The 23,125-nt window shown below is 43.7% G+C and overlaps 1 protein-coding gene across 1 annotated transcript in view; it reads right to left on the bottom strand.

Annotated features, from left to right (window-relative positions):
• The window catches only part of RBFOX2 (RNA binding fox-1 homolog 2), a 168,403-nt gene that overhangs the window by 16,596 nt on the left and 128,682 nt on the right, over positions 1-23,125 (bottom strand). The window contains 6 exon segments of the mRNA XM_066996780.1: positions 4,582-4,714; positions 5,847-5,939; positions 6,082-6,135; positions 8,560-8,620; positions 11,375-11,467; positions 20,778-20,831. Of these exon segments, the coding sequence (XP_066852881.1) occupies positions 4,582-4,714; positions 5,847-5,939; positions 6,082-6,135; positions 8,560-8,620; positions 11,375-11,467; positions 20,778-20,831 (488 nt within the window).

Below are 23,125 nucleotides of genomic sequence, written 5' to 3'. Positions count from 1 at the left end.
GGTCCGAGAATTGGAAGGTGCAGTGGGAGTCCCTGCTAGTAACGACATATTCCAGAGCAGAGAGGAGCAACTGGGAGGGTTTCCATGGGATGGTGCCTTTTCTGTTTTAAGCCATTTGTTTTTCTTTCTCTCAGAACTTCAAGCATAAAAATCGATAAACCAGAGCCTGGGGTTCCCAGAGAGCCACCCTTACCAGAGCATTTGCTGGCGTAGGACTACGCAGCTTGCTTTGGGGACAGGGGTTGGGGAAGGATGAGGAAGGAAGACAGGGTATGCCCCCCACCCGTGTGCGTTCAAGCGTGTCCTTCGTACTGAGGAATTTCCTCTTGCTTTGTCCTCTGAACAGCTCCGCACAAACTCACTCAAGGCTTTAAAAAGCGTTAGCCCCGCCATCTGCAATATTCGTGGATCTAATGTGCATGACTTACCAGTAGCATTAAGGAAAAAGAAGGCATGGAGTGCTAGCTTCTCTTTTAATTATTATTTTTTACTCATCAGATGGAATGTGAAATACTGCCAAGAGCCTGCCACCCTCAGACATCCACCTATTGTAAGGCACGCACACACAAAAAAAGCCCAGCATATCTTGCCAAAATTCTGCATGCTATTACTAAAAAGAGTAAAACTTAAAAAAAAAAAAAAAATATGTTGCAGAGTTAGCTACTGCTTGAATAATTTAGTCTCACTGTCTTCTCCAGGAAAAGTACACTCCATTCCCAATGGACAGAGTTACTGTTGTCTCCAAGAGCGCTGGGAGCAGATATAAAGATAGAGACCCTTGTTAGAGGAAGAGGGGAGCCACTTCAGCAGGGAGAAGCAGGCCATAAGATCATGTTTGTTGAAGCTAAATTTTTACAACCACATAACAAAGAATTTGGCTCCTGGGGCAGTGACTTACATTGCTGGGTTCTCTATCTAGGATCTGGAGTGTTTTAGCAGTGATACTCCACCTGCTCCTGCAGGAAAGGCAAATGCATGACAGAGGAAGTGACTTGGTTTATGAACAGGTTAGCAGTTTTAACAGTTATTCCAAATACAACCAGTTGGATTAATAAAAGCATTACCACGTTGGATCAGGCCACTGTTCGTGTAACTTAGAATCCTGTCAGCAGGAGATGCTAGCATCAGCTCTCCAGAGAAAACTGCAAGGAACACTAGTAACATGTAAGAGTAAGACTTCCTAAGTTCAAGCAACCAAGCACACATGCATCCTCTCTCTCCTGCAGTTAGGACCTAACTGATACCGACTGCCAGCACTGAAATTTAGCGAGGTTTATTTACATGCTAAAACATACACATCTGTGATTCTTAACGTTGGCAAAAGCTTCGCTTGAGAACCACAGAGACCATTCTGGTTATGTAGACTGACCAGAAGCGTAAAGCAGCCCCAACAAATCTCAGTGGCATCTGTGAAAAGCCCAACAGATGAGCTAAAATATATCCACGAGAACCAGGCATATGCTGATTTTGTAAAGCAGCCATCATATCATTAATCTAGCTGTACCAACAGTTGACTGTGTTGTAAAATGAACCAAAACCAACCAACCAAAGCAAAAAACAAAAACAAAAAAAAACCACAAAGATCACTACTGCCTTATGTCTAGTCTGACTTTTATCTACTTCTTTGAGTCAGAGAATCTTCTACGTATTTACACTCCTAGACTAAATTACACTTTACTATAACAGGCCTGCTCTTCATAGATGTACCTAATGAACATGAACAAGCCAATGCCTAACCTATGGCTTGAGAAATAAAATTGATTGAGTTGGAAGAATTTTACAGTAGGCATGTTTGGTTTGGTTCTTTTTTTTAGGCTTTGATTTAATTCTTACAGCTTTTGGTCTGAAGTGCAATTTGTCAGCTTTCATTTAGAAAGCATGGCCACTGCAAATCAGGGCAATATTCCAGCACTGGCTTTAGTCACGCTATAGACTAAAGGTTATAAAGCCTCCATACTAGTACTGAATGCTGCCTCAGTTATACACTGAAGGTTGCATTTTGTGTTCTGAGGTCAGGCTTGGGTAACTATCTAAATGGTCTGAGCAATTGCTTTCTACCGTATGAATAACCTACCGTGGATAAACATCCATGTCTGTACATAACTGTACGTACCTTTCACATATGTATTAGTAAATCTTAGCTTTAGATCCTGAAAAAAAGTGTGTATTAAGAATGATACCATCTCTTGCACCTTCCTCTGGAGCATCTAGCACTACAGATGCTATCAAATATCACACTAACCTGAACAGCCCTCAGGTCTGATCCAGCATGGCAATTCCAACAAGCTTTTATTATTCTACATTCTATATTTTTTTTTGGAATTCTGCTAAGCTCACACATTCAGTGATACTGTTACATTTTAAAATGTATTAAAGTATTAAGATATATTTTAAAAGTTTTGTGAAAATCAGTTCCCTCTACCAGGTTTGACTTAACTTGCAGCTTACTTTACTGTCTTCTTCCACAATACTCTAAACCTCGATCATTCATGTGCTGCTGACTGATCTTACGGTGTCAGCTTCCCACTGGCCAGGAAGAAAGCAACTGATGCAGGATAAGGTGTCAGGAATGTGTGACTGCCCTGACTCGGCAGAGGTCAGCAGTGCCCACACAGAGCTGTGGCTGTCCTACAGGTTACTGCGACACAGAACTGAATAGCACAACTTATATCATTCCATAAGGAATCTAATTCCATCTACAAAATAGCACGTAGAGACTCAGACTATGATGACAATAAACACCAGAATTAGTTAACTGCATACCAGTGTTTGGGATGAGGGGCAGCTCTGGGCCATTTCTGAAGGCAATGTGTTTACTGCTGTCCCGCAAATATTTACTGGATAGCACACTGCCCATGAAGACATGAAATCAGTCAGCAGCGTCAGACAAACCCAACATAATGTAAGTAAACAGAGTCACAAGACAGTATTTGGAAGGGACAATCATTGGATCCTGGCCCATATTCCAAACAGAAATAAACCCTTTACGGGGGACCCAGGCTGGTTTTAAATCAAAGACAGGGCTTGAGTCCCTCCTGGTGCAGCCCTGGTGACAGCCTCTCCTAGGAATGATCTAGCTGTTATGCCCCGAGTGAAGCATGCGACCCCCCTCCCCGGTGCAAGTGCTGCATGTCCTCCTAGACGGCAGCACTTAGCTCAGCTTTGCTTCTCTGTTTCACTGTGGAGCATTTCCCAATCAAACAGGGCTGGGTCATTTTTAGAGCAACAGACAGACAAGCTGCAGGTCAGAGGCTATGGTTAGAGGATGTACAATATGAACTAAGAGCAGCGGCAAAGAGAGGTGGATCTACAAGTCCAGAAGAACTGCTCCATTCAGAAGGCCTGTGTGTTCAGGCAGGAGGTTTCATTTTAAGTCTTTGGGTGAATTAAATACAAACATTGCCAGATTTGTCTGAGAGCAAAGCTAGACAGATACGTGACCACTGCAGCTTGCTTCCTTCAGCTCCACTTTAAATATCAAATGGGACTCTAACAAGAAAGGGCTGCAGAAGCTCTCCCCACTTCATCTGCTACAGAAGGCACTGCAAGCTTATCCGGCATACATCAGGCCAGATCCTTACATCGTGTGTGGCTTCCTCCTCTCTTTTTAATAAAAGATTTATCATTTATTTTCTTCCCTTTTGGGGCTAGTCTAAGAGGGGGGAAATAAAAGGGTCAGTCCATCTTTCTGTGTTGGAGGATTCATCCCTACTCCTATTCTTTCTGAGAAACTTGCCTGGAAAATATGGCAAACAAAATTCCGGAGACAGGCAATATGAATAAACCATCAAAATCAGAAACAAAAAAAAGGAAGGGATTTGCCGATTTATCTGTCATTCCATCACGCTTAAACAAACAAACAAAAAACCCCAAACAAGACCCACATACAAACCTGGTTCCCTGTACTCTGAAGAGCAGAATACTCTTCTATAACAGAATCTATTCCACTGCATTACTAGTGAAAAGTCAGAGGGCAGAGAAGTGTTCTGAGGCCACGCATTCACCATCGCTTCATACAACAGTTAGAAGAATGCTGCACTTTCATTCTCCCTGTATCCCAAACACTCCCAACTTCAAATTAATGGACTTGATTAATCTTTGTTTTAAACCTTTTTAAACTGTCTCCAACAAAGAAAGCAAATCCATTGTGGGTAACTGGCTCTTCTGTATCCTACTGTCAGATGGTGAGGCATGAAGGTAATGGATAATATTCCTCATTCCTGGGTAAGAAAACCACAAGGGAGCGCAGAGAGTACAAACTTTTCAGAAATCTTAGACCTCTCTTTGCATCCTTCTCAGCAGCACTACAACGTATTGGGTCAATCGATGACAAATACCAGGCAGACAAATTGAGAAATTATGAGAAGGAGTACATCAGCACTTTAGGCTGCTGCAAGAACTGAAAATCGTTTCAGGCAAAATTTAGATTTGCCCCCATTGGATGCCATCGTGTGCAGAACGCTCTTGCACTTGCAATATCCTGCCTCTCACCATCCGGACAATTTTAGTTACGTTTTTGTTAGCCAATCAGCTATTTGACACGGTTGTGCAGAGCACTCTGCTCTTGTGACCAGTGCTTACCCTGGGTAGGCAGGGATGGCTGTGGGAGGTACTGCCCGGACTGCCCCATAAACCGTCCTTCCTCGGCCCCTCAGGTGGGCTCCCCGAAACGCGGCTGCTGTGGTGGCTGCAGTTGGATAGGGGAAGCCTGGAACTGTAAAGACAGACAAGGTGGAGGGTGAAAAGGATCCGAGCTCCTGCCCAGGGAACAACCGCCTGCTTCAAACAAAGTGACACAATAGCTCCACAGCGGTGGGACGTTTTGCATCAATCCTGCAGAGGGGCATGCTTCTATCCCAGCAAGCATCGGATACATACGTCCTGCTACACCATGGCCTTCAGGGGAAGAGGGGTTGCAGAGAGGTTTGGCATGCAAGAGGTTAATGCTTTGGCATGCCTTGCCCACCACAAACAGGGTACAAATCCCCCCCTTCTGACACCGCCATGCAGTCTGGTTAGAGTCCGAGAAGCGCAGAGAGTTACTATCAATACAGCAGGCGGCTCTTCCAAAACTGCAGAGGCTCTTTAAAATAATTTGTCAAGAGGCCCTTAAAGTCAATCAACTTACATCAGTCTCTTCCCTCCTTTCCCCTCCCACTCTTTGCCACCCAATCCTCTGTATGTTCATTTTAAAGCCTGAAAGACAAGATAGCCCATATAACAGCAGCAGAAACTTCCCATAAAGTGCCAGCTTTCTGGGAGCCCCTCTTCACTTAAAAAGTGTGACCAGGACCCGGCCCCACGCCTAGCGGGGCCTGCTTTATTATGCTTTACGCTGGCGTTAACTGGCTCATGATGAAACGATGTAAAGCCCTAGAGGCATCTGCAAATACTGTAAAGAGCAGATGCCCAGAAGGGAGCGAGTCGCCAGGCACGAACCCAACCCAGCGCGCGTCCAGGTGCATGCCACCGGGGGCCCTGCAGACTCGTGGTTTAACAGCGTGTATAATATGTACTTTGTAGGGATTTGTCCATTTGGTTTCTTTCATTTCAAAGGGGCCAGGGTTGGGGGGGGGGGGTAAAATCAAGGGAATGGCCTATTCCTCGCACACACCCTCCCCTTGTTCTGCAGCCTCCTCATCGCTCAGAGACCCATTCACCGGCACAGAAACACACTGCAGATGAACAAGTTACGGCCACTGCACGGTAGACTTGGGCTAGAGGTAAACTCCTTCCCAGTGAGACCCATCCTTTCAAGTATATATTATACAGACTGGAGAGAAGGGAAACAGGTCATAGTTAACTCAAGCACAGCAACAATACAGGGGCCAATGGGGGCTACTTACTGATTAAAGGAATGTAAGTGTTAATACCCCCCCTTCCTGACAGGGGCACTGCGGCGTCATTGCCCAGCGAGACATCTGCTTGAAAGCTGGACGCTAATTTAATTTTAGAAAGAATAAAAAAAAAAAAAAAAAAAAAAAGAACGTAAAAAGGTTATAAAGAAACAGCAAATTGAGAACATAAACAAACACCACTGCAGTTAAATGGCAGAAGTGGAAGTGTCTACTTAAGCTCTACCTGCATATAACTCAGGGCCGTACACCGCTCCAACCACAGGACTCAACTTCCAACCTGCAACAACAAAGACTGCAGTGAATGCCAAAATCTACACCAAGAGAAGGAGCAGGCAGCATGGGTACGGGGAACAGTCTCTTGCATGCGCCCCAGCAGCTTCACATGCAGCAGCAGCTCTTTCCCAATTTCGGCTTCACCTCAATCCCCCTTGGTGTAGATGGAGGCCGACTGCCTTTTTCTAATGTCAAGTTCTAGGTACGGGTCGCTGTACTGGAGGGAACAGCCAAACGTCAGCTGATCCTCAGCAGGGCATGCACGCCGTTGAGGGAATGCCAACTACCTTATATGCATGTTTGCCACGAGCACCGTGCGACCCTGAATTCTCGGCGTGACCCTTGCTGTCAGCTCCTCCACGCATTCAGGGGAACGCTGTGGATCTAAAACCTCTCTAAAAGCCAGCGGCCCAGCCTCTCATCCCAGGGAGGTCAATTTACACCCTTAAATCCTCAAATCACCGTTCCGTCACGTTTGCTAGAGATCTAAAAAAGCGCCGGTGATTGAGATTTCCTCGCTAACTGAATTACACAACTATATCGCACAGAAGCAATTCACTCTATTCGTTTCACGTTTGTTCCTCTCCGTGTTATTTTAGTGTTTCCTGCCTTCTTTATGCTTCTTTTCAGATGAAAGCCTTCCCAGAGAACTGGTTTTAATATCGTCTGGATAACTGGCAAGAACTGAAAATCATCAACACAAAAAATACAAGAGAGAACCCTTCAGGTTATTGCTGGCCTGCCACTGTCGAAGGGGTCTGAGGAGAAATATGTTCCCCAGTCAGATCTAGAGACCTGTCATCTCCCCCACCTTTCTCTCTGGGGAGAGAAGATGGATGTAAAGCTAACAACTTGATCTGGGCTGGCCTCCACAGAGCATGGAAAGGGACGGAGAGACCTTATCTGTTCAGCTAGCCATCACACAGGCATTTCTACTGAAATAAATCCATACCCGTCCTCTCTGTCTTGATTAAGGAGTCCTGACACACTCGCTGCACTTTTACCACCCCTACCCAGCCCAGAAACCACAAGAAAAACTTTGTGGGCTGCAACCCATCAGCACCACCCCTTCACCTGCTGGCAGAGCATCACCGAGAGATGCAACATGCTCCTCCGCAAGACTGGGCACGCTGCCCTGTACTGCCACCTCGATGGCAAAATACTGATGCAGTGGTGGCAACGACAGGACTGGGATCAGCCCCTGAATTTAACAGCTCCTGTACCACTGCTTATCAGTGTGCTTTAAGCCTGGCCTAATACCGAGCGCCTTTACATAGTTTTAAAGCAGACACTGCTGGTTGATAAAGCAAAATACTCCTGCCCGTTATCATGTTTCACAAGTCATTTGTTGATACCAATAATTTGTACACGTTTTCTGTCCTTGCTTTCAAGACAATGTAATATGGCTGTGTTGCCTTTTACTGCAAAATTTCCTAACTCCGCTCAAACACTAAAACTCAGAATCCCAGTCTTTCTGCCTGTCCCTACCCCTAATTCCCCAGTTCTGTAACTACAAAACGATTATATGATTTGCCAAGAGCCTCACAAGTCAGCAGCAGAGCTACAAATAAAATTTGTATCTTCTGACTTCTGAGTCTTATGTGGAATCAGAACAGATTCTTGCACTAGCAACTACCTATGCTTAGCTTCCTGTGTTGCTGTAGCTGTTCAGGAACATTTTCAGGCCAAGAAGAATTTTTCCTGCCTAGTTCGGGACAAAGACTCAAATTCAGAATGTGTATCAAAGCAGCATTCAGTTCTGTCAGGAGAAGAATGATTTTTTTATGCTATATGTGTCTATGCCATAAAATTACTGCACAGACAGAAGAACCTAGATATCCCAATGAAACAGGATTCTTCATTAACCAAACAACTTGGTCTTTCTCTATTCAGGTTCACTGGAAAATGGCTGAATACCAGACACAGCCTGTAACAACAAGTGAACGCATAAACAGTCCAATGCCTCTGCTTTCACAGCTGCTTGGGGACAGTCGAACTTTTACTGCTAGAACCTAAACTGAGATATATCCAGCTCCTTGGATTATACTCCATTTGTATTTAGGTATTTAGGTGATGGCCATCCCTCTGCAGACTGGTGCAGCATCACCTTGCAGCGGTGGCAGGTCACACATCAGACCTTGGGCTCTTTTTCTAGCTTGGCCACACTGGGCACGTCACTACTCCTCTCTGCCCCAACTTCTCCACCTGAAAAATGGTGTTCCTCCATAAAATTTTAGAGTTATATTGAAGCATAATGCCATAGATTAGGGCTTGGGAGGTTTTTTTTGATTTTGGTGGGGGCTTTTTGTTTTGTTTTTTCTTCCCCCGAGGAGGTCCTGATGAAATACTACGACATTCCCTTCACCGGGAAGCTTTCGTCTTCCTTCTAACCTTTCAGCACAACACTAGTCCAAACAGTCTCTCTTACCATTTGCGTATGGTGTGACCATCTTCTTGTTGGTCATCACTCGCGCCGTGGCATTGTTAACCTAAAAGCAAGAAAGGGGAAGGGGAGGAGAGGGGAGGAAGCAAAGGACATTAGGGAAAATGATGGAAAACTCTCAGCTGTCTCACACACACACACACACACACTATACTTCTCTGAGCAAAAAAAATTAAATAACTAATTTTACAAAAATGCAGTTATTTAAATTACTTTTAACAATTGCCATTTAGTTTTAAACATTACAGCTAAACATGGCATTTAAAAATTATGCATTAAACAAAAGGCCAACAAGAGTAACGTGCAGATTCTCAGACACCCTGCCACCCCTTGGCGCGTGTGGTTATTCCCAGCTCACCGACCTCAAGGGCAAAACCTTGGTGATTCTGTCCAGGCTCTGTTTGAGTGGCAGCGACCACATCTGCAGCCCAGGACAGGGAAACTGAAGCAGGTGCTGCACGAGCTGACCTGTTCCTCAAGCTCACCACTGGACTGGGGCTCACAGGTCGCAGGCAGGTTGGCTGCTTAGACAGGAAACCTGGAGTCCATCAGCTTTAGATTTGAACTGCCAAGGTTTGAGGAGGTTTTAGGAATGCCACCAAGTGTTTGGACAGTCCTTGTTCACCAATTTCTTCCCCATCACTCTCAAATCTCTTTGAAATTATTTTATCCCCCGCCTCCGAGACACAAATCTCTCGGAGCAAAGAGAAGAAATGCATAGTGGAAGAGCTGAGTCTTTTGTTGTTGTTGTTTTATGGTGCCCTCCACCCTCTTTACAGAGCTCTGCATCGTTCCAAGCGGTTTGATTGCTCAAGCAAGTGGGGTGTTACCACAGAGATGGTGCTGATAAAGAAAAGATGGACCAGTTCGGAAGCCAAGTTACTGCAGCCCCGTGTCAGACAGCCTCAAAGTTCTTGCAAGGAGGGTGAAGTTTTATCCAACATCAGTAATTTATCAAAGCACATGCCAAATGGGAACTCAGGCTAGGGTTAAGACGAAAAAAATAATAATTACTATAAAAATAAAAGTTGCTCTAGGCCCTTGAGACTTATGGAAAGGTGAGTGTACGCGGGGTGGGGAATCTGGAACTACATTTACTCTTGCTTCAGCCCCAAAACAATAGAAACATTACACATTTAAAAAAGAAAGAATGGGAAACAACAATGATGAGACTGAGAGCATGCAGTTAAACACACACAGATAAAAGAAAGAAAAAAAAAACACAATTGATTCAGGGGGTGGGGAGGGAGGAGGGAGGAGATAGGGTCTCACAGACAATCATTAAGATGGAGCGAGTGCCTGAAATCAGCTGCTACAGCAAAGTGCAACACAAGCACTTAAAGGAAAAATTGCCAGAACCGATCAGAAACCACCAGTCAGCAAAGAGACCAACAGCTGCATTTAACCGAGTAAAGAAATAAACCGGGGAGGGGAGGGAGAGAGAAAGAAAGAACGGAAAGGAGCGGTAACAGCTACAAACAGGTCTCAGAAAGAGAGAGCGGCAGAAAGAAGGGGCAGGAGAGAGAGAAGAGGAAATGGGTGCATTAATAAAAACCAGCCAAACTGGAGTTCAGTAACTCTGAGTAAGATGTGCAAGGGGAAATCACCATGAAGTCAGTAATCAAACAGCTCAGACTGCTACAAAACGATATGTACATCCAAAGTCCAGGCGGCATTACTCAACAGCATTGAAAATAAAAGGGGGAGAGGGAGGAAGGAGGCGGGTGGGGACAACAAGTCAAATCACATTTTGTAGTGTTAATGTGAGATGGCAGATGGATTTTTTCTTTCTTATTTAATTTCGTTCTTTTTTTTTGTAATTTTAAGAAAAATTAAAAAAGAAAAAATAAAAAAAAGCTTCTTCTCTAGCGCTTTCGTTTCACTTACCGCCAACTCGTACCATCGCCAGCATTGTGTATAGTTACCATGGAAAGAGTGAGTCAAGTGGAGGGCCCTAAACCCTAAACCATCGAAAAGGGAAATAAAAAAAACAAAACAAAAAAAAAAGCAAAATATGCAGACATCTTACTCAAAACGGCGGCTTTTTTTTTTTCGTAATTTTCATATTCGTTCAATATTTGCACTTTTTTTTTTTTTTGTTCGTTTGTTTCAAGAGAGAGGGGAGAGAGGGAAGGGCCAGTTAGCCTTCACCACAGTGGAACACCAAACTGGCCAGCGCCAGGCGTGCCCCGTGGCCAACGCCACCCCTTTAGGACCAAAGCGAGAGCTAGAAACGTTTAAGGACCAGCTCCCACCGTGACCGGAGCGGGGTGCGCAGCGCAGCCCACCCCGCGCCTCCTGCCCCGCCGCCCTCCCCGCCCGCCGCGGGCATCGTCTCACACTTGCGTGGAGGAGAACTGGCCTCGGAGGAAAGAGAGGAGACTGGCTGGCCCCCTGCTTTCTGTGCGGACACAGAGTTAGAAGTCGGACAGTACTCTTTCGGTTAGTGTCGTTCAGGCCTGATAACAGGAGATCGGAGCCTCGCAAACTGAAGCAAAGGAAAAAATCAAGACAGCAGAAGGGCAAAAATTTGGAGTGGGTGGGAAAAAAACAAAAACAAAACCAAAAACAACTCAATAAAAGGAAACGGAAAAGAAAAAAATACCCAAAACAACAATAAAAATATTTCGTAAGGGGGGTAAACTTTTATACATTTCAGTGCGGGGAGGTGAAGGACACAGACACAAACACACACGCACACACGAGACTGGGATCCAAATGTGAAATAAGTGAGGCAAGACACAAAAAGAAATCAAAAGAATAAATATAAAGAAGAAATTGAATTACTGAAGACATGCACCTCGATTTTACGGCCCTCTACCACGGTGCCGTGTAATTTCTCCCTGGCCCTGTCTGCATCAGCACTATTCTCGAAAGTTACGAACCCGAATCCCTGCATGCAGCGGGAGAAGGGGGGAAAACATGCACATCGTTATATATTGAAATACTGATCTCTAGGTAAATAGAGAAAAAATATCACAGTATGAAATCGACATCAGCACAACTCAGCAATAACCTCCTAGAGTCACATTGTTGGTTCATGCATGTTTCGTAAATGAAGGAAATTAAAATTCAATAAAATAAAGGAACTGTAATCATAATAAGAATAATAAGAGTAATTAAAAAAAGAAAACATAAAAGCAATTGAGGCCAGACCAAAAAAGAAGTACAAAGTTACTCGAGACAATTTTTTTTTAAAGTTTTTTTTTTCTTTCTTTTTTTTTTTCTCTTTCAAGCTGGTTCGGCCCACGCGGGGCTCCTGCCCTCTCTCTCCCTGACCATGAAGACGCACGCGGTGCCGCCCCCCCCGCCCCCATAAACACGGTACAGGACATCGGCACTGAGCAGCACTTCGTCCTCTTGAGCAACCGCTGCGAGAGAGAGCAGCGAGCTGAGTTCAGGCCTGGCACCAGGAATTCTGCGAAGCTTTGGGCAAATCAAAGACTGAACCTTGCTTTTCCCACCTGTAAAACGGAGACAATAATAATTACCTACCTTGGAGAACGGCTGAGAGGAAGGGCTGTTTGTAAAGCATCCCTTGCAAGCTCTTCAGGGAACAGTTCATGGCTACTTCTACGCCTGTAACCTCCCTAATAACACGTGGGGCCCTGACAGTAAGGACTTCTAGGTAGCACCAGGAGATGAACATCACTCAACGTGAAGATTTACAATATTATGTATTGTTCTGGTTTCAAATTTTTCCTACCTTTAAGCACCATGCTGGTCTTGAGGGTTAATCTGAACACCTAAATATGGATCTATTGGTAAATGACGTTTTTTTTCTGGCGTTTCTGCCCTACTGCTGCTTCCCTCTGAGCCTGCCACCCATCTCGCTTGGCTTTGTTCTGAGATGGCAACCTACGTGCTGTGGATGACAAATCTCTGCCTAGAAACACTATGAAGTCTGAAAAAAAATAATGTGCCCTGCTTGGCGCAGCCACAAAAGCTTGGGTACTACCAAAACATCCCTTTATTAGAGGGATTTAGGTTTACTGAGCCCATGACGGCACATGCAATGCTCCCGTCCCACATGCTCATACTGCCATCAATCCACGCGGTCGCATACGAGAGCAGGGGAAGAGATCATGCTCACTTCCACGGAGGTGAGAGCACTGATGGTCAAGCAGAGCCAACAAGACTAAGGGAACCAGGAATTAGCTGGTAACAAATGCTATTTTACTATAGACAGCCATGAGGAGGTATTCTTCATGCCACTGCAGAGAGTGGAGCCAACCAAAAAACTCAGCTACAGTCTGTTTTTAGGGTACCTTAAGAACAGGAGGAAGACAAATGGCTCCTGTGGCATGCTACAAGGCAAATACCACTTTAATGCACGGACAGCAATCTCCGTTGGCTCAGGAGGAAGGGGAACAAAGCCTGCATTTGATGCAATGGAAACTCCTGATGTTAAGCAGAGCACTAGGTAAGGTGAGCGACCCAAAGCACTGGCATGCTAGCCTGGCAGCCCCCTCCATGCAGCTCAGGGTCGGCATGCGTGGACCCCCCAAAAACCAGCACCTGGATTTCTAGGCACCGTTAGCAACAAGACACAAGCACGCTGTCGTTCTTTAAGTGCTTTTTTTAAAATCTGTAAAATAGTAATCTTGAAAAGCCCCTTTGTGCATGCTGGCCTTTATCACCCACAGCTAGGTTTCCAGCACAAAACTATTACATATTTGCAAAATGTAGTGTTTTTTCTTTTAATTATTATTTTATTTATTTTTTTCTTCAGGAGCAGCAATAACAAAAACTCCTTAGCTAACCTTACTGTCATGTTGAAATCAACAAGAACTCTCCTTTGGGCACCAGCCCCCTAATCTAAAACTTGGGATAATTTCATTTTGTCAGCTTAAAAAATAAAGGCTATATAAATAACAAACGATTGCCTTTTCTGAACAACATATATGTTTTCTGCAGAAATCAATTAAAATTGGTGCTACAAGAGATCAGGTCTAATAAATCAGTCCAACCACATGCAACTGTCAAACAGGTTGCACGGAACTGACAGGGGGGAGTGTAATAGCAAAGCTGATTATGAAGGGACAGTGTATTTTATCTGCTTCAAAGAACACCTACAGAGAAAGGGAAGACTGAGAAATAGAGTAACACGTTTCCCTCTGTTCGATATAATGGGGAAAAAGCATCTTTAAAAAGGTTTGGGGAGGAGGGGAGGTGAAGACTGCAGCAGCAATCTCTATTTCCCTCTTCTCTTTTGACATTAAAATTTTTGTTTGTTCTAGACAATCCTGTAGAGCCTGAATGAGATTTATGTCTTCTGTGATGCTGTGAACTGAAAGCTGGAGAGCAGAGGGAAGGTAATTTTTTAGACATTAGCCTGTGCAGACTAGAACCAAACTAAGACTATTTTAATTCACATTTGTTTGCAATTAATGAAGTCTGTATGGGATTTTAAAAACAGATTATCGTCAAACACCTTGAAACTGATTTTGAATTTTCAGTATTTTTAATAAGTTAAATCATGAAAGGGCACAATCCACACGCAGACTATACAGGAATAATTAACAATGTGAACTAAAACAGAGTTAACTTGATTCCGAACAACTTAACTAATTAACCAGAAGTTTTGTTTTACTGACAGATCAGTCCTTGGCTTATGCAACGCTTTGTTGAAAACCATTTAATGTCAACGCTGAATTAACACTTCACATAGCTGACTATGATAGGAGTCAATATTTGTGTCCACTTGGTTAGTCTTCTTAATGCGACCCTTAGACATTCAAATTTTCAATCAGGAAAAATAGGTGAACCATGCTTGACATTTCTATTATTACTAAGCTTAAAAACTAGCAATTAAATACACATATTTTTGATGTGGGAGAGAAAACAACACATACATATATTTTTAATTCCTTCTCATAGATGACCTGCAAAGAATAGGGATTAATTTGTACCCAAATACATATACAACAAACAATTCTCAGTTTTCCCTCCCAAGGTTGTCTTGCCCTTAAAGAAAAAAAAATTAAAAAGGAGGCAGATAAACAGTATTTGCTAGCTCAGCTCTATAGCAAGTACTGGTTTGCCCCACAGTACTAGGTATGGAGCCAGAGGAAGGGAAGATGCAATCCTGGGTTAAAAAAAAAGACTTAACGTTTCTAGAGTTTAGTTTACACAAATAACTCCCGTTTAATAAGGCTGTTATGATAACAAGGCTGAATTTTTCAACATTTCCCCCTCCACCAACTGCCAGGAACTTCTCCCAGGCAGAAAATAAATTTAAACCTCAACATACCCCACAAACACTAAATAAACCCTGCAAAAAAATTTAGGACTTATGAGTAATTTGCAGGGCCAGACTAACCCCCTTTTTACCCAAAGGTTTATTCAAAGGGCCTGAAGAGACCGAGTAACTGTCACCCTTTTAGTCTGGCCTCAGACTCTGCAATAAATAACAAGCAACATGATGAGCAGTGTAAAAAAAAATAAATAAATGTATATAGAGAGAGTATTTGAACGTTTCCATCTCTGAAGAATGAGAAAGAAAATTTACCATGTAACCGTAAAGGGAGAAATCAAAAGCAGACGGTTCTCCTGGGTGTGGCCAGAACACAGAAATTAAACAAAAAAAACAACAAAAATATAAAATAAAACAAAACAAAAAAAAAAGAAAATAAAAACAAAGGAAACTAAACAGAGCCCCTTGAAATCCATGCATTGTTAACCCTTTGTTTGTCATGGAGTTTAGACAGTCACCTCAGCAGCAGCGTTTTTGCCTTGTACCCCTAGAGCACGCAGCCAGCAATGGGCTTTGCCTTCCTCTGCTGCTGTGCTCTTTAGTTGTTGGGTCGTGGTTGTTTTTTTTTTTTTGTTTTTTTTTTTTTTTCCTCCATTTTTTCCCCCCACCTTTGTTTACAAATAAACTTTCAGGAGCCTGAAAAATATGGCCAAGGGGCAGAAGTTTAGGCTACCTGTTTCCAAGGCATTTGGGAGAGGAGGAGGGTTTCAGCTATAATCCACCTGAGATGAGCAGGTCTGGGTGCACCGACGGGAACACTGCCCGAAATTCAGAAGCACATGTTATCAGTCACACGCACTCACTTCAAACTGGTGAAGGAACCAGTGTAAACCGAGGCTGCCATCACTTCAGCAGCCCTTCCAGCTCCCCTGTGCTGCTCTGGGGCATTAGGCGCGGATGGACAAAGCATCCACCCAGCTGCCTACCTGTGCGGTCTAGTGAAACAGATGCAGGAATTACTCTGGCTAAAGAAATCCAAATAAATAAATAAATACATCTTTTTTAAAAAAAACAACACACGCCAAAGAGAAAACTCAACAGCGGGGCTATTTTTAAGCTGGATCACTTCCCCGATCCAGCTTGTTGCGTCGCTCCACTGCCAATCCCTCCTACAAAACCGAGAAGGGGGCAGAGGACAGGGCTGAATGGTGGGATTGCAGCCAGGGCTGCAAGCGCTGGCAGCTCTGGATCAGCTCCAGCCAACTCGGAGCAGAGGTCGCGCGGCCCCACAATTTGCCGGTTGTGCGCTCCTCCTCCTCCCCCCTTCATCTGACATGGAGTTCACCTTGCTGTGTGGTCAGCGAGTTTGACACGCTAGACCAGCAGAAGATGAGCTCTCGCTTCTCCTTCTCTCCCCCTGCTGGATTTTTTCTTTTTCTCCCTTTTTTTCCTTTTTTATTTTTTTTCTTTTTGCTAATTCGGCACCCTAAATTCAAGTCCCTGCACGATGACATGAGCACCACTAGGAAGGTGCCCCTCCCCACAAGGAGCAGCAAATCAGCTTACACTATCATTCCATCAGCTTCAGCCTTAATTATTCAAATTCAAATAAACCAGTTCACAGTGTATGGACAAATTTAACTCATTAACTTATTAGTATTACAGGGTTGAAGGTGACCTAGGCAATTCACCGTTCTTGACTAAACTAGGATAAAAGGTCACGTCTCTTGCAAACCATGAGCATTATAAAGGGATTTGGTGACCTGAGAAAGCGACACTGCTTTATACTTAATTTGTCATTAAGGCTCTTTGTGTTAATAACTTTATCTGAATTTCTGGCTCAACTGATGACATCTGAACAAAAATTATAAAAATAGAATTAAAGTGAAAACAAGCCCTCTGTAACACGGGAAGGTACCTGTTTCCCTGAGTGGAAACTAAGTTCACGACAGCGTGGCTCACTCAAAGCACCTAGTCCACTCCAAGAAGAAATAAACGCACATGACAAGCACGCAGTCTTTTAGGTAGAGTTATTCAAACCTAAACGAGTATTATTAACCTGTGGTTAACTGTAAACATGAAGACTTCAGTGCTTCCATACAGCTTTCTGCACAAGTTTTTTACTTACTTTGCGTTTCTTTATGGACCTCCACTCACTAACGATGGAACTTCCTTGTGAAGACTACACATAAGCCGCTATATAACCAATTTTTCAAGCAAATATGAAGCACTTCTAGACACTTCAGTCCTATACAAAAACCTGGAGACCAACCTCCTTTTTAAGGATCTGGGCTTCCCAAGCGGAAAGCAGAGGGGAAAAACTTACGCTGACCTGAAACCTCAAGCTTGTAATCTGCACTAGTATGAACTCCTACCATTTAGAAATCTACAACGTGCTCCTTCCTCAGCCACGGTTTTGCTGTGTGCTTACTCTTTCTTGGTCTCTGAATGTCACCAAGGGCACATCTCAGAATGCCACCTGGCACGCGGCCGGCGAGCAGAGTGCTTGTATTTCCTTCCCCTGCAGCTTTATGAATGTCACAGGCTTCTTGTTTAAAGTGCTACATGGGCAGACTGCAGTAATTCTGCAAATGTGTCTACCCGGTCAGTTCAGCACAACAGTGACAAAATATGCATCTGCAGGATGCTTCTCCGCTGACGAGAGGAGCAGGAATCCTATCCCTCGACTTCCTCTGGAGGTGTTTTATTCAGGGTTCAGCAAAGTGCATGGTGAGTTGCAGCCGTGAGCAGGATGTTATTTAAAGGCATTTATTTACATGGGTCAGAACTCAAATTGTTACGGTAAACAGCACAACTGCAGCAAACAGCTAGCTTCCAGGAAGCAAGCAAAAAATAATAAATAAATCAGGGGAAGACAGATGTCGTTCTGTCATACAAGCTAAAGAATAAAACAAAATGAAATCCAAGGGATGTTTAAAGTTTGTACCTTGTTTTTCATAGGTAGCAAAGCAGTATCAGCGTGAAGTCTACCAAGGCCCACATAATCCTACTAAACAGACTGAATCTAGGCAGAAATCGAGTTAGGAAACAAGAACTCACATTGCTTTCAGAGGAGTACCAGCAAAACTCATTATTAGCTGCCTCCTCCTCTGCTGTGACACAGAAAGCCAGCAAATACCACTTCCTAAGCCAAACACAAGAACCTGAGGCGCGAGGCGGCCGCGACGTACGTGCGCTGCTCTTCCTTTGGCCACCAAACTTCCTAAACGCATGGAGATCCCAAACACGTAGCCTGTCCTCTACAGTTCCCTCGGGTGCAGCGTCAGGGCCTGGTCATCTCAGGTGGATTCAAAAGGAAGAATGCAAACCGCAGGTTTCCTCCAGGCCCTCCCGCCCGCCAGCGCTGGGGCGCTTCCAACAGAAGCTCCTGCCCCAGCCGGGCAGGGACAAAGCGCTGCTCAACCCCATCGTACGCTGGGTGGGGGCAGGCCCAGGGCGGCGTGGGATTCACCACCGTAACCTTTTAAATGTTTCCAAAACATACAGACAAAACTCTACACCCTTAGGAACCCAGGGGAGGGAAGGGAGCATTGAGAACACAGCACAAGGCAGGCAGCAGGAGCATCTGCTTTCGGATTCCCAAAAGAGAGGAGGAGGAGAAGAAGAGAGAGAGGTTTCATATCATTAGATTAGAATGGAAACCACAGGGCAGGAAAATGCATTCAGATTTTTTTTTTTTCCTAAGGTGGAGGAAGAACCCAAGAGTGAGTGAGTGGCCTCCAGAAAGATCCGTTTCCTTTGCTTCACCATCAGATCACCAAACTGTTGTTTTTCCATTGTTACGTGAATACCAGGTGCTTCGTGCAGCTACACCCCACTCAAACACTGGGGCCTCCCATTTTCATGCTAAGCAGGAATAATCTTGCATTCTTTTTTAAACGTTAATTATTTGGGGTAGAGAAGGATGCAAGGATACCACAAAATTATTCGCTGGGCGTTTTCTCATTCTGTTCAGATTCTGCCCCATCCCTCACATCGGCTACCAGTTCTGCAACTGCTTTTTGCTCTAAGATGACAAAAAAGCAGCAGAAAACTGCATGGTCAAGGACTCGAAGAACATCACTTTGGATTGCTTTTGTTTTTCGTACGTTTATTAAGGGTTCAGGACGAGATTGATCAAGGAACTCTTCAGCAACAATTCCTGTTTTAACTGAAAACCAGAAGCCTTGGGCTTTAACAATTGCAGAAGAAAATAGTTTTCATAGTCATAAACCAAGTCTTCACAGAAAGTCTCCAATGTTAGTGTTGCCTAGAAGGAAAAGGGCAGCCGTGGGCGTTTAATATGGGGCTGTATGGATGGAAGAGTGAGGGTGAAGTTCGTGTACACTGTGCTGGAAAGCACAAGCAGAGGGAGATGGAGGATAGAGCTCACCACTTTGTCAGGACAGTTATTTTTGTTCTTTCTTTTGCAATTACATCCAAAAAAGTAGAGATCTGATAGAGGCCAGAGGCTATTCCCAAAGCCAAATAGAAATGACTAAAATCGGGTCTAATTCGCAGACAGCTCTGGCCTATAAATATCAGAAGACCAGCAGAGAGCAGAATAAATATTTACAAACTCAGCATAGCTGATTGTTCTGGTAAAGCGTATAGATTTTTATCCACAAAGGGAAGTACAGCTCTCTAAGCCACATAGTCATTTACTCGTTCAGACTGTTTTATTAAAAAACAAAACAAAACAAGAAAAACCATGGTAGTAAACCCAAACTAAGGATGGGGAAAGGGCTAAATCTCATTTGTTTTGTACGCAGATCAGCTGCTTTCTGGTTTCCAGATAACACAGAGACTGAAGAAGTTCCGAATGCATCTTGGTGAACACATGTTGAAATTTGCGGAGGGCTCTGAACATGAACAGACCCCAGAAGATATGTTGAAGCAAAGAGGCCACCTTAAGGTTGTGAACCTCAAATTCAGGAGAAAGACATATAGACTCTACACAGAAACTGCTTAGCTGAATTGCAACTTCAAAATCTCTTGTGTGCATGCACACATGTGCACACACGTGTGTGGGGGGAGTAGGGAAATTTTGTTTTAATTGAAAATGGGAATCTTAGCATTGATTAAGTCAAGCAGAGTATAGACATGCACTGTGCAAGCTTCCCCCATAGAGCTTTGGCAATGCACCTCGCTCCTGACCTGCAAAACTCCCTGCTATTCCAGTGCTGAACCTCCTGGGCAGAGAGAGAATCACATCAATTTGTCATTGTGGTGATACTGGGTACGTGATGAGAACCAATTGCCAATTAGGACAAAGATCACTGAATCTCTCTGCAACTGACCTAAGCAACATCTGAAATCTTATCTCCAGAGAAATAAATTACCATTAGCTCTCAACGAAACCTCCCTCTTAACACTTTTTCAAGACAAAGATAGGTGTGCGAATGCAAATTCAGTGGGGGGAGGTCCACAGGGGCAGGGCAAGGGGAATGAGGATGCTTTTACGAAGCATCAGATATCTCAAATGTGAAAGGTCAGAATCTCAGAAATACCAGGCAAGTCTGCAAAAGAGAGTAAACAAAATCCTTCCACATTTGAGATATTACTCTTTTTTCTCTGGAAGTATTTTAATGCAATGAAGATGTGATTGGGGCAGGGGGGAGGGCCATTAGGCTTCGTTTTTACCAGCTCCCGTCACATGAAGTTGTTTTTACCTTATTCTGCCCTCCCCACAGGGCACCCATTGCTAGTGCAATGAGAAGGGGTTGGTATGAAGGCTCAACTGACTCCCTGTTTGCTCAAAAGGCTGGGGAACCTGATCCCATGTTACAGACAGGAGCGTCTAGGAGCATTCGTACATGCTGCCCAGAAATGACCATGCTCAGAGTCTGGAGTCAGAGGGAACAGGAGACAGTCCTCAAAATAGGTTTTCCCTTCCCCCATCACGCTAATTCCTGCTGATCTCTACAGAGTATATTCTCTAGGCAATGAACTGCCTTTTACTCTGTGCAATCAAAACAAGAGAAGCGGGTACAGAAACAGGACTTACCTTGGAGCCGCGCTCATTAAAGATTATCTCTACATCAAGGATTTTGCCGAATTGCTGCAGAGACAACGGGAAAGAAAAAAAAAAAGATTTATTTTTGGCAATCAATTTTTCGTACCTTTTAGGTGCTGGCTTAACACAAGAAGGGAGGTGAGAATACTTCCATTTCTAGCATACAGGCAAAAGCATAAAATCCCGGTGACATGACCCAGTTCTCTCAGGTTAGGACACACAAAACCTCTTGGTCACAGACCCCAGGTTTTCTCATGAAAGTCTGAAGGAAGAAAAACAATCTCCAGAAGAGTTTTAGGGATTTGAGCTGGTTTCCCCCTGCTGGCTTCCCCCTCGCCTCTTTTAATCTAAACAGTTCTTTCTTTCCTCATTCTGCTATTTTATCTAAGACATGGTTATATGATTTCATCTAAGACCTCTAACAACAGTTCTCAAATGTAATTCAGCATTTCATCTTCCTCCTGAAGTGGCTATCACAAAGAAACTGAACAGTGAGGATGTTTCTCTGGAGGGGATAGTCACAAAAGACTCCCAGCCCTTGAAATTCCAAACTCTAAATCTCCTTGTTTTTCCCCTTTACTTTTGGAAACTCAGCCTTCAAAAGAATTAATGGAAGATTCAGAAACTGTGAACATGGCCAAATCACAACAGGTCTTTGGTTTTTTGTTTTTTTTTTTCTAAAAAGGATCGTTCACTTCAACCTGTGACATACAGGAAGCTGCTGAAAATCCATGTAACTTTGTCGTGTATGATGATCCTGATTTCTGCTTTAGCCTGGAGACCCCAGGGGAGAACAGTGCCCCACTGCTCTGTGCTGTTTCAACAACTGGTTCCAAAGATCTCACCACTTAGCACAGAACAAAAAGTGGGAAATGAGGGCTACAAGCTAGAAAGGCAATTTGCCACACCATGGAACCATATATTGATCACATCCCTTGCCTGGGAACATATTTTAGTATTTATATTGATCTGGCCAGATTCAAACCAGTATTCTATACATAGAAGTATTAGCACTTCAACAGAGCCCCACAATATTCTGTCAGCTACAAATATCAGTGTTGTATTTATTTCCAAATTGGAGGTTTGCTCTCCAGAAAGACAGCTCCAAGATCTCATTCTCAGGGACTCACATATATGGAGCCTTCATTCCAGAAATGTCTATTGCTTTCATATAAAATATGTATCCGAGCGTGCCTCATACCCTATTCTTTACAAAAGCTTTCATCAACATGGTTTTCATCTTACAGCCTGCAGAAGTTTTAAAGGAGGTAGGAAATGAAGGAAGAGGCAACAGGAGAAGAGTGGTTTCACACTTAGAAAAGATGGCGAACGCCACCTCTGGGCATTGGAATTCTACTTTGCCACGGTGCTCTTAATATGACATTTGCCAATTTTTTTAAATCAACATTTCCATATGTAGTCAAGTAGGTATAATGCTTATTTTCTGGATGCTCTGCTTGAAAGACTTGTCTCCAGATTTGCAAACGTGGAATATTTGCAACAGTAAGCTATGATGACTGCAGAGAAGCTTTGAATATGTAAAGCAGTAAAAAGCTATTAAGTCCCTTCAATCGTCTTTATGCAAACAAAATACTTCCCACAATTTTAGCCATAGTTTCTGTCTGCTCCCATCTTCCATTCTTAAAAAGGAGATAGTTGTATTCTTTTACAAATGCTGGATCACAGATGTTGTTTTTACTGTTCTATTGTTTAAGGACAATACTTGATCTTCTATTCATCTCAAAACAATTGAATTCACAATATCCTACGTTACCCAAAGTTTGAATAATGCTAATGTAAACGTGAACAGTGATTGCATCTTCCTTGAAACCTCAACATCTCAACAGCTTAGGTTTGATCCATGCTGGATCCTCTTTTGACCACTGCTGTGCCAATCACAGCTAAAATACATTTTCTATTTCTATCCCACGCTTGGTGTGGGCTTGTCTATAAAGGAGATTAGCCGTTGATTGCTTTTTGTTGTCTTTGTTGTTTGGGCACTGCCGTGAAAGAAATCAGTCATGATTGCCTTCTTGGTAGACTATTTCAGTGTAGTTACACGACAGGGGCTGAACCAATTTAACAGCTCATGGCTGCCAAAGGGCTGTCCCTGCTCCTTCGTCCTTCCCGCCTGGGCTCCCCAGCTTCCTAAAGCTGGTCCCCATTCTCATTCTCACCCGCAGATAAACTGATACAGCTCGTCAATCCCACCAAAAAAAAATAGCCCAACAAATGGAATAAGTAATACATTCTTGACGCTTTATTGATCTGAACTGGTTCAAAGGGTCAGGAGAGTGTTAGGGCTCTGGGAAGCAAAGGAGAACGGAAAGCTGCACACT

This window comes from Anser cygnoides, chromosome 1 (assembly GCF_040182565.1).
Source record: "Anser cygnoides isolate HZ-2024a breed goose chromosome 1, Taihu_goose_T2T_genome, whole genome shotgun sequence".
In the NCBI taxonomy this organism is placed as follows: Eukaryota; Metazoa; Chordata; class Aves; order Anseriformes; family Anatidae; genus Anser; species Anser cygnoides.
The sequence above is the reverse complement of the archived record's forward strand: the minus strand, read 5'-3'. Positions and strand labels throughout refer to the sequence as shown.